The 12,071-nt window shown below is 30.1% G+C and overlaps 1 protein-coding gene across 7 annotated transcripts; it reads left to right on the forward strand.

Moving 5' to 3' along the window:
• Positions 5,979–11,608, forward strand: LOC107616325. Of its 7 annotated transcripts, none has more exons than XM_021110748.1 (6): positions 5,993–6,364; positions 7,083–7,233; positions 7,990–8,088; positions 8,576–8,629; positions 8,707–8,865; positions 10,777–11,608. In XM_021110748.1, exons 3-6 carry the CDS (start codon positions 8,027–8,029, stop codon positions 10,895–10,897), a joined length of 396 nt encoding a protein of 131 aa, XP_020966407.1. In that variant the 5' UTR covers positions 5,993–6,364; positions 7,083–7,233; positions 7,990–8,026; the 3' UTR covers positions 10,898–11,608. The 7 variants fall into 7 exon arrangements, with proteins under 7 accessions (XP_020966408.1, XP_020966407.1, XP_020966409.1 ...); XM_021110744.1 differs by having other exon boundaries at positions 6,013–6,275; XM_021110745.1 differs by having other exon boundaries at positions 6,013–6,275; positions 8,003–8,088.

Below are 12,071 nucleotides of genomic sequence, written 5' to 3' on the forward strand. Positions count from 1 at the left end.
TATTCATAAAAAAATGAATAAAGACAATAATAACAGAAATCTAAAATATATTGTAATGAATAAAAAAAAATTCAGACAATCATTTTTTTCGTTTCCTCTTGTTTCATGCATCTGTTCATAGCATTATAATTGTATAATTATTCATATTACTTCTTATTATATGTTTGTATCAGGATTAGCTAATAAAATTTATTTAAAACTCCATTATACACTAATTTTCTATAAGCCAAATATTATTTTCGTTTCTTTTTTTCTTTTCATCTGTATCCCATATTATGATTTTTTTTTTTTTCTAAATGTTCACTTTTAAATGTTTCCATAGTTTTTTTAAACATTTTTCATCTACTCAAAAAATAAAATAAATAATTATATATTAACCCAACTTACATACATCTAACCAACTAATTAGAATGTTTTTTGTAATTATTTAAATACACCTACTTTACCAAAAAACATTCAGCTCATCATCACAGCTTGTTATTATTAATTGTTAATTAGTACTAATCTACTTCATCTCCAACAGAAACCAACACACTCATCCACGTAATAATCACTATATACGTCCTGCACAATACTGCAATAACATAAAAAATGTTTTTCTATAAACACTTATCAAAATAGCCAAAAAATAATTATAATATAAGAGTATTACATAAAAATTTCTATTCTTTTGATAAACAAGTGACATACACCTCCTTATCACTTATCCTCCTTCTCACCTACTATTTTGCTACATATTTAAAATTATTAATGTTCTTTCCAAAATTAATTTCACTTTCTTCCAAATCAAATCCCTAACATCTCTCAATCACATTATTATCCATTAAAATGTAATTTCTCTGCAAAAAATATGAAAATTAAATTTAAAAGTTTTAACAACCTCTACTACACAACTTATATTTTATATATAGACTATTAAAAAATAAAAATAAAATATAAAATATAAACAAAATTAAAAAATAATTTTTTAAAAATAATTATTAACTCGTCATATTAAAATCAATAAATAAGCATACATATGAATATTAAATAAAAATATTAAAATAATTAAAATCATAGTATCACATTATTATCCATTAAAATGTAATAATTCTCTGCAAACATTATAGAAGTTAAATTAAAAATTTTTAACAACTTCTACTATATAATTTATATTTTATATATAGACTATTAAAAAATAAAAATAAAATATAAAATATAAACAAAATTAAAAAATAATTTTTTAAAAATAATTATTAACTCGTCATATTAAAATCAATAAATAAGCATACATATGAATATTAAATAAAAATATTAAAATAATTAAAATTATGGCTTATTAGTGCACATATGAGATAATTTGAAAAATACAATAAGACGTATAGTTTAAAATTTGATAATATTAATTATAAAAATTTATTAATTATAAACATTATAGGTATAAAATTATAAATATTATGAATACAAATTATGGATGTTATTAACATGAAATTATGGATGTTATGTGTATGAATTTATAGATGTTATGTGTAAATTTATCAATTGAATAAATTAATTTAAGAATTTGATATTTTTTTTAAATTCAATTATGATAAAATTTAGAAACATATGTGTTAACTTTATATTTACATATGCAATAACTAAAAAATGATATGTGTGTGGATGTAATATCTAATAAACATGAATTTAATTTTTAGATGTTAGTTGTATGTAATTATGGATGTTATGTATATGTACGTATGAATGTTATGTGTATGAACTTAGTTAGTATACAATATAATTATAAATGCACATAAAAGCACAAAAAAAAATTTAAATCAGTTTACTACCATACCTCATCAAAACTAGTGTGGTTTTTCATATTCTCGAAAATTGGTTGACTGACAACAACTTTGTCGAGTGAGTCCGTCTGTTTTTCAAATTCTTCATCAGTATCTTTTACCATAGGTACCGTATTAAGGTCGAATTCAAATGCCATACTATTTGCAACGATAAACGTGACTTCTTGTAAAATTTCTTGACTTATACACTATATATTCTGCTTGCAATGGTATTATAGTCATGATTTTTGAATGATCATAGTTAAATTAATGGAAGGTATATATTACAAAGAATGAAGTGCAAGTAAATGTCTTAACGAAAATAAAAAATTAATGATTTTTTCGTATTTCCATTGATTGATATTAAATGCCTTAAGGGAAACAAAAAATCAAGTGTAATTAACTCAACTAATGTATATTATCATTACCGTCTATTATTATTATTATTATTATTATTATTATTATTATTATTATTATTATTATTTAATGTATTCTTAAATATAAAAATTAAATTATTAAAAAATATTAAATATTAATTATAAGAATGCCTAATAGTAAAGAATATCATACTATAATTAATATTATTAATAAGTAAAGTTGATAAAAATATGATAAGTAAAATGATAAGAGAGTGAGATAAAAAATAAAATTATTATTAAGTAATATAAATAAAAAAATTTATAAAAATTTTTGGCTAATTATGACTGAAAATTTTTTGTTACCAAATTTTTTTCAAAAAATTATATATGCTTCTACACCAGAGAATTTACCCTAAATTTTTACGTTAATGTTCAGATTTCATCATAAGAAGTACGTAGTAGTGCTTTAAAAGGATAAAATTGTTAAATTATTAATGAATTAACAATCTCCAAATTTTCTACCATTGAAAGCTTTAATAAGTGTCAAGTATTTGTTAGCATAATCCAAATTTAATTCACCCTAAATTACCGTGCATGCAATTTATGAAAATAATACGCGTATTTTATCTACCTTTTCTTCTCTTTTTCAATGGTATTTTGTGAATATTTTAATATTTTATTTACGTATCATGATGCTAGCTAACTGATGATCTTAGAGTGCAAACTTGATAATATCCTTCAAATAAAAGATAATATATAACATCTCAATTATTAAACTATATACAAATAAAAATTTTAAAAGATATCATTATAAAATTCATTTCTTCATGAAAATCTAAAGAATGAAAACTAAGCAAAAGTGATAAATGATACAATCAAATGATAATAAATAAATAAATAAATAAATAAATAGCTGGAACATGATTCATGAATGATTCATGCATGATGTATCAAGTTTTTTCATCCAGCTTTCCTTGTAGCGAGTGAGAGGAATACCCACAAAAATTGGTGTGTCGTCATCTCCTCATTATTATTGTCTATTTAGGACTGTCAGCCCCAATGTACGCAGTAGATTATAATTGAGCTGAAATTTACATTCGTATTTTAAATTGATCTTTAAAATTTTAATGGATTTAATTTAATTTTTAAAATTTATTTATAATTTATTTTAATCTTTTATTTTAATTTTTGAATTAATTTTTATCACAAAAATATTAACAGTAAGATAAAATAGACTAATAATATTATCACGTTGAATTATGGAAATATAATGTTATTTTGTTTTTAGCATTCAAATAATAATAAAAAAAAAATCCGTACGAAGCATTTATGGAGAAAAAAATAGTTTAAATAGTTTTAAAAGAATCATTTTTTGGCTATTTGAGTACTATAAAAAAAATAGCGTTATTTTCTTATAATTCAGTATGACAATATTATTAGTCTAACTCAATATACTGTTAATATTTTTATGTTAAAAATTGACTCAGAGATTAACGTGAGTTATAAATATAAATTTTGAAATTTAAATTGAATAAATTAAAATTTTATGGACTTTTAAAATGCATATATAATTTTGGGGGACAAATTTAAGTATTCTCGATTTTAATTTAGGAGATAATTTTTGAGCTTTTTAAAAAAATTAAAGAAGATAAAAAAGGAAAAAAGAAAAAAAAAAAAGATGATGTGCAACGGTTAGTGTAACACTGTTAAATTGTAGAATTAGCTATTTGTGAAGCGAAAGGTCCAAGTTAAATGCGATTCTTCTAAGTTCTCTGTACCAAAACATACGGGAAATATTCTTGATTCGTTATTTCTTGCTAACCTTTAGATTCTGTAGAGAACTAATTTTCTTTTGTCACATTGGGACAGCTTAATTTAATAATTGATAGTTATCCTTTCCGTTACGAAATTAATAATTGTTGCCATCATAATGTTTTTTTTGTTTGGTCGTGATCAAGACAAGTTCGTCAGCAACAGGCTACAGTAATTGTTACATGCACGGTTTTGTGAGATTAGGTAAATAATCTGTTTTGACGGGGAAGAGAAAATAAAAAATAAGTAATTTTTCTAATTTTTTGAATAATTAATAATTTAATATGTGAAAATAGNAATTTAACTTTCGACTCAATTTAGTGATTCAATTTTTAATTAATTTAAATTGTACTCTAAAATTTTGAGAGGTGACTTAAACAGACTCTTTCATCTACTTTTATTACCGAACAATGACGTATCACGTTTAATTGACACTTAATACTTTTTACCGTTATATGACGCGACAAAATTCTTATAAGTATAGTTCTCTGAAATTTGAAATTTGAACATAAAAAGCTAACCCCAAATCTCCCAAAATGAACCCCTTTTTTGGTGAATTAGGGAGGATGTTGAGGAGCAGCAGCAGCGAAGCTTTCCAGAGCTTGAGTAGATCACGTTCGCATGGCAGTTGGATGAGAAATGCATATCATGACAAAAGTGGAAAAGTTTCCATCCACATTGGTGTGGCTATGGGATGTAACCCATTTTTTATTGGTATGGTACAAATATGCTAACCCACAAAGACTATTTTATGGATGTCCTAATTATAATGTGAGTTGCTTGAATGTTCGCTACTTGATTCTACATCTTTTTTACTAAATGCCTTTTTAGTTTTGTATTGTTCTTTCTCTTATTTTTTTTTGTTTTTATTTTTTTATTTTTTTGTGTTTTAAATTGTTGAAAAAAGATGGTGTGGTTCATCTGTACAAACAGATGTAAGTAAAAATAATGGTATGATTGAAAAAAATAAAACTCAAATCAACTAAAAATATTGAAAGATCAATCTATAATGGAGAATTAGTGCAGTTAAAACTAAAATTAGAACTTTAAGAATATGAAATATTGTTCTGTTTGGGTTTGTATATATAGGTTATGGTCTATAAAAAAAAATAGTAATTAAAATATGAGATAGCATATAAAATTAGATATATTTTTATTGCAATAAAATGATGAACCATGTCTAAGTAAAAACTGAGTAGAAAATAAAATATGTAGATTACATATAAATATGGTAACTCAAAAGTTATACATATTAATCATTGCAACAGATTAACTACTGTAATATACCAAAATAATTAAACCAAAATAAAATTTAAACATATTAACTAATACAATTCATAGTAGTTAATCATAGTATTCAAGTAGTAGCAGTATTAACTGCTATAATATATCAAACATGATATCTAGAATATCATCAATCATAATTAAATTTCTTCAAATCAAAACACGAAAAACGCAAGCAACTAAATTAAAAGTAGAAAAATACGTTGCTACTAATATCCAACTTAAATCCTCCATTAAACCCAACTTCTCATAAACTAAAAAACAGAAAAATGTAAGCAACCAAATCAAAAGCTCTAAAGCTATCAAATACATTGCCATTAACATCCATATATATACCCAACGCATCACTGATCATTGTGCAAATACAATGAAAAAAATTTTAAACCCTAGCACCCTAACTCTATCAACTATCATAATCAACCCAAATTTTTGATTGACTTATTGATATTAAGTTTAGCAAACAATAATAACATTTTTAGTGATGACAAACATAAGTTTATTTTAGGTTAATAACTCAAGTATGTTGTTGATGTGTTGTTTAGTATATACAAGCTTATGCTCATAATCAAGGTTTTGAAAACCGGACCGGACCGACCGGTTTGACTAATTTAATTGCGAACCGACAATACAAGCGGTCCGATTTATTATCTAAAACTGTTAGAAAGAAAACCGTTCAGAAACCGTCAAACCGATCGATTGACCGTACCGATAACCGGCCGGTTCGAATAAAACGGTGCCGTTTTTTATTTGAAAATAAAAAAATGAAACAAATCCGTGAAGTGTGAACCAACCCTTATTCCCCCAATTCATTCGTCACTCACTCACATCCTGGACTGGAGAACTCTGAACTCTGAAGCAAATGGAACCCTAGCCCTTCTTCGCCGCCGTCGGTCCCAGGTCGTCAGCGCCGCCGCCGTCCCCAGGTCCTCAGCGCCGCCGCTTCTTCCTCTTTCCCGTGTCTAGAACCCAGTTGCTCGGCACGTCCTCTTCATCTTCGCTGGCTTCTCGGCACGGAACCCAGGTTAGTGGCTTCTCGTATTCATCTTCACTGAGGGCTCGGTCTTCTTGGTTTGAAGTTCCGAAATTGTTGTTCTTCGGTCTTCTTCTTCGGTATTCTTCTTCAATTTTTGTTCCATTTTTCTTCAATTCTTCTTCTTCGGTCTTGGTTTGAAGTTTGGTTCTGAATGTTTGGTAAATTGTAATTTCCTGTTGTTGATGGATCTGTCTTGTACTCTTGAATTTGCTAGTTGCTGATGGTTGAAATTTTACAAATTTACAAATTTGTATCATATAGTTTTGAACTTCTGATTGCTCTGTTACTCTATTAAATCATGTGTATTAAAATAAACTTACTCTGTTATATCATTTGTATCAACCAGAACACCTAATACTTACTCTTTTACTCTGTTTTAGTGTTTTCTAATTGCTCGATGGCTCTGATAGTGTTTTACTGGTTCACCAGTTGCTGATGGCTCCTAAATTTTTTGTTCATATTTGCTCATGGTCTGTGGCTGTGGCTGCTTTTAATTTATGTGGCTTAGGCTATTTTTACTGGTTCATATTTTTTTTATTTTTCGTTGATTTCTGTGGCTTAGGCTGTTTTTACTGGTTCATATTTTTTGATTTTTCATTGTGTTGTGGCTGTTTATAATTGCTCGATGGCTCTGATAGTGTTTTACTGGTTTTGTGCTTCTGCTCATTGATTTTGTGCTGCTGCTGTTTTTTTCAGTTTCTAAAATTTTTGTTGAAATTGTCTTGCTATTGCAAAAATTAGAAATAAAATCATTATTGAAATTTTTTTATTTTTGTTTATCTTTATTGATTTCAGGTTTAATGTGGTTACTTTATGCTTGTTTTATAATGTTTGTTGCTGGATGAAGTGTGCTTCACTTGGCATGCCTTGTATCTGATGCTGGAATGGTGGAGCTGCTCCTACAATTTAGAGGGAAGATTGCAACTGCAAAATTACTTATTTTAAGGTAGTTGTGTCAGTAGTTCTTCTATCTTTTAAATGATGTACTTTATGCTCTAAAGTGCAACTTGCCAAAGGCTGCACTGAAGAGGAGACAAACCCATTCGTCTTCATACTGTGTGTCCTATATATTTTATGCCTATGAAATTATCTATCCTAGCTATGAAGATCTACCCCGCCTCTTGTTATATTCTGGTTCTGCACTTGTAGTCACATTTCTTATCTTACTTTATGTGCTAAACATCTAGTTCATGAGAAACTTTATAGAATTAAGGCTAGTGAAACATTGTTATAGTTTACTGGATAATGCATGTTTTTCTAAGTAATACATATACATTTGGTACTTTTCAAGTGTTTCAAGTGATAACAACACTTGAGAGCATTATATTTATGCATTTTTTTTTATTGTTGGAATCAGCCATTCTCTGAGGTAGTTATTAAGGGACAGGACATTTATTCAGTTTCATTATGATTCATTTTGTGTTCATTATTGAGATATTTGTTTGGTTGAATCAGACATTTTTGTGAATATGATAAACACATGATTTGGTATGTGTATAAAGTATAAACTTTTTTTTGATTTCTTACGGTACATACAATTAAATATATAGATGACTTATTAGAATGTTGTTAGTTTATTGCTTGAGTATTATAGTTTATTTTCTAATGATTTATTAGAATGTTGTTAGTTTATAATATAATGATAACGCGATTTTTATTCTAAAACGGTTTTTTCGGTTGGACCACTGATTGAACCGGTTAGACCAATGAACCAGTGAACCAGTGATTAGAGCGATTTGATGACCGGTCCGGTTCTCAGAACCTTGCTCATAACACAGCCTGTAAATCCCGCCAAAAATTGGTAAGTAATTAGTTAATAAGTTGCATTTTAATTAGAAAAGCTAAAAATGAAAAACTAATATCAAAATAGGATAAAGATCGTCGAAATGAGAATTTTGATATCAATATCGAAAATTTGGCCCAAAAATGGGACCGGAAGGATTGAACTGGTTGAATTGGGACCCAAACCGGACCCGTGGGTCCAACCGGACCCAAACTCTTAAATGAAACAACAGCTTTCTTCTTCCTCATTAGCTGCTAGACGCCATAACAGAAAGGGAGAGGAGGAGAGCTCCCTAACCCTAACCAAATACTCCAATCACCATATCTTCCTCGTTTGAGCTACGATAGCCGCATCGTTCGCGGCCACACGCTCAGTGCGTCGAGCTCTACCTTTCTATCCAAACAATTTCACCGGTAAACCTCATATTTGGTTCAGAATCTCTATCCCTCTTTCTTTGGTAAACTTGAAAATCTATGGTGAATCTTGTCCAATTTTTGTGTTCTAGGTTCAAGTTAGCTTCTGGGACTTGTGGGCTCAAGCTATTGAGCATATGGATATGGTAAGAACACCCTAACCCTAGCTCAATCTTGTATTTATGATGGAAAAAACTGAAATTGGAACATGTATATGTATTAGGTGTAGATTAAGTTGGCATATAAGCATTGGATTTGAGTTGGGAGTAATTGGAGGCTTGTTGGTGATCAAGCTTGGTTTGGGGGCTGTTTTAATTGAGCTTGGAGGGGCTGTAATTTTGAGTTGTGAGGCTGCCTTGGGTGAACTAAGTGATTGGCCAAAGTATGGTTTAAGTTTCGCACGTTTAATATTTACGGTGTTATGAAAACTTAGGTTAGAAGAACCATAGGATAAGTTGAATTTGTTAGTGGCATTTAATGAGTAGCTTTGTATTGTTGGTATAATTGTTGATGAACATATATTGGAATTATGAGACATTGAGGTTATTAATTTTATGCTCTTGGACTTGCTTATAATGGGTTGTGTTGATGTTGATGTATTGATGGATTGTTGTTGGTGTTTGTTACTAAAATGTGTTATGTAAAGTTGATAGATTAATGTGTATGAAGGGTTGATTTATGTTAATGGAATTTAATTGGTATATGTTGATGGAAGGTTGACAAATATATGATGAAAGTTGGTATAGGTGAAGAATTGATATGAATAAATGAAGGGTTAATGAGGTATGAGGTAAATGTGGATAATTATTGATGATCAAGGTTGGTTAAGTTGATTATAGGTTATATTGGCAATGGTTGTTGATGAATTGGGTTGATATGGTATTGTAATGCAAGTTTTAATGGTAAGAAACTTAAATCGGAGAAAGTGAGGTTTTGTTGGAAATTGGTTAAAACCAAATTTTGATGAACTTTAGACGTCCATAATATTCTCCTCAAATTTTGGATTAAATTGTGGTTTGTTGCAAATAAAATATGGTTTTAAGAGATTTTGATTGATATCAACTTTGTGGAAAACGGAATTTTGTGGAGAAAGTTATGGACGTTGCAAGTTTAGTGTTTAAATCTGTGTTCAGGATGGCCAAACAGGTTGCTGCAAGTTTCCTGGGCATTCTGCTCATTTTTCGAAAGAACGCCCATCCACGCGTGAGCGTGGCTCACGCGTACGCGTGGAGTGAAATTTTGGCGACGAATGCGCGAGAAGCATGCGTACGCGTGTGATCATATTCACGCGTACCCATGACTCATGCTTACGTGTGACTTGATGTATGCTCTACGCGTACGCGTGGATGCTGCCTGCTGCAAAAATTGGTTTTGACTGTTTTTAAACCAATTTTCCACTTCTAAACCTCTATTTTCTTCCTTTAAGGTTTAAAGTATGGTTTTAGGTCCAGTGGATAAAAGAAGCTAGGAAAATAAGATATCTTGGGGGTGAAGAAAGTTGTAAATGGTGGCTTTTATGAAGGAAATGAGTATGTTAACGAAGTTTAACGCTAAGGCTTGACAAGTGATGATGTATTGATAATAAAATTGCCATGGCTTATGAATAATGATATATGAGATATGAGTTTCTCTGGGTAAAAACCATGGCTCGCCACCACGTGTTCCAGGTTGAATCTCGATACTCTGTTTACCCTACGTCGTAAGGGTGACCGGGCACGTATAAATTCCCGGGTATGGATAGCCCCTATTGAGTGATTATATGATGATTGAATGTGAACTCTATGCATAGACTCTTGGGGATGCGTGACGGGGGACAGTCTAAGGTTTTCGGACTTGTTGGGTTGGCTGGATAACCGACAGATGGGCCCCATCAGCCATAGGACATGCATGCATCATATGCATTTGTTTGTTTTGATTGCTATGCATTTCTTGGGTTTGCCTAATTGATATATATCACCTGCTATCTATTATACTTGCTATTTGTACTATCTGCTCATTACTTGTGCGTGAACTTATTTGGTTGCCTGTTTCTGTTGCATTGTGGATGATGGAGGGATGGAGGAAATGGAGAAATGGTTTGGTGTTAGATTAGGATTGAAATTGAGTAAGTTAGGTAGATTTAGAATACCTACCCCTGTTTAAAGCTTCTGTTTAGTAATTAAGTTGGATAATTGAATGACGAAGTTCTAGGATTGTCTATGGCATTCTCAGGACCTTATTTATTATGCGTGTGGCACTTTTACCGTGCTGAGAACCTCAGGTTCTCATTCCATACTGTGTTACTATTTTTCAGATGCAGGTCGAGAGGCTCCTTGCTAGGCGTCTGGATCTTGAAGCGAAGTAGTTCCTGGATGTATTTTAGGTTTCTGTTCATATTTGTGTATATATATGTGTGTAGCTTACTCCCCAAGTAACTTGTGTATGCTGCTCCTCTTAGAGGTTGAGGGAGAGATATGAGTTTATTGTGGTATTTTGGTATATTTTGGGAATACCTATGTATGTTCATATATATATATATATATATATATATATATCCTCCAGCCAGCCTTAACTTCGCAGGCTGAGTCAGGGGCTAGTTATACTGTTTCCTTGGCTTTCCTTTACATCTCGGTTTACCTTTATCTTTTTCCTATTAGGTTTCTTAGTACGCAAGTAATCCTATTCCTTGAGCGTTGCGCTTTTCATTTTGCGATTTTTGTTTACCCGTTTGTTTCAAGGCTCCTACTATACTATTTCTTTCATAAATATATGTATATTTTTATTGTTTAGAGGTTTGTAATACCTTACTATCTCAGTCTTATGGCTTAAGCATAAGATTTAGTATAGTAAGGTGTTACACAGCCCGAATCAAAGAAGTCAAGGAGTCCAACTAAAAAGTCTAAGTGCTCCTAAAACTACAAATTGAAAGATGAGTCCATTACCCAGCCCAATGCCAATCAAAACAAAGAAAAGTAACTCTAAGCTGAAAAGCTATGTTGCTTCAGGTAATGTCCAAAGAAAAAAGAGGAATTCATTTTCTCATTCTATCACTAAACATCTAAGAAAAAAAGTTGCTCTACCTTTCATTAGGCACCAAATCAAAAGAAAAAAAGCAAATGTCTAATCAAAACACAATAAAAAAAAAAGGTAATTTGTTTTCATTTATATGCAAGAAAATCGCTTGATTGTATCTTGTTCCCTCTACACTACCATTTCGGAAAATATGGAAAAAAATGGAGGCAATTTTTTTCTGCTATAAATCAATGGGTAGTATTATTTTTTAGAGCAAAAGCACAAAATTAAGGGCTTGAATTTATCAAATTCATTGAGGATTTGTTTTCAAGGAAGTTGCGTTACTTGTCTCTGATAAAAATATTCCTAATTTTTAGGGCTGATAGAAGAAAGAAAAAGAAAGACCTCAACAAGCTCTAGATTCAAGAAGGTGACTTTGTGAAGTGAGCCCTAGGTGTTGAAACAGAGCTCAATATAAAAAGAAAATTCAACTCGGTTTTGAAGACAATGAGAGAGAATCAGAGCTTTGAGTTTCATTGAGAGTTTTCTTGTGAGAGTTCAATGTTTTGGATAGTATTTCTACATCAAAGAAATATT

The sequence above is a fragment of the Arachis ipaensis genome, chromosome B09 (assembly GCF_000816755.2).
Source record: "Arachis ipaensis cultivar K30076 chromosome B09, Araip1.1, whole genome shotgun sequence".
Taxonomy (NCBI): Eukaryota; Viridiplantae; Streptophyta; class Magnoliopsida; order Fabales; family Fabaceae; genus Arachis; species Arachis ipaensis.

Excerpts from the sequence above, each read along its gene's own strand:
- LOC107616325 (XM_021110749.1), top strand. The coding sequence starts at position 8,027 with ATGACCGGTCCGGTTCTCAGAACCTTGCTCATAACACAGCCTGTAAAT. Across the intron at positions 8,089-8,575 it reads GTAAATCCCGCCAAAAATTG|GTTCAAGTTAGCTTCTGGGA; the intron begins GTAAGTAATTAG and ends TTTGTGTTCTAG. Across the intron at positions 8,866-10,776 it reads GAACTAAGTGATTGGCCAAA|ATGCAGGTCGAGAGGCTCCT; the intron begins GTATGGTTTAAG and ends ACTATTTTTCAG.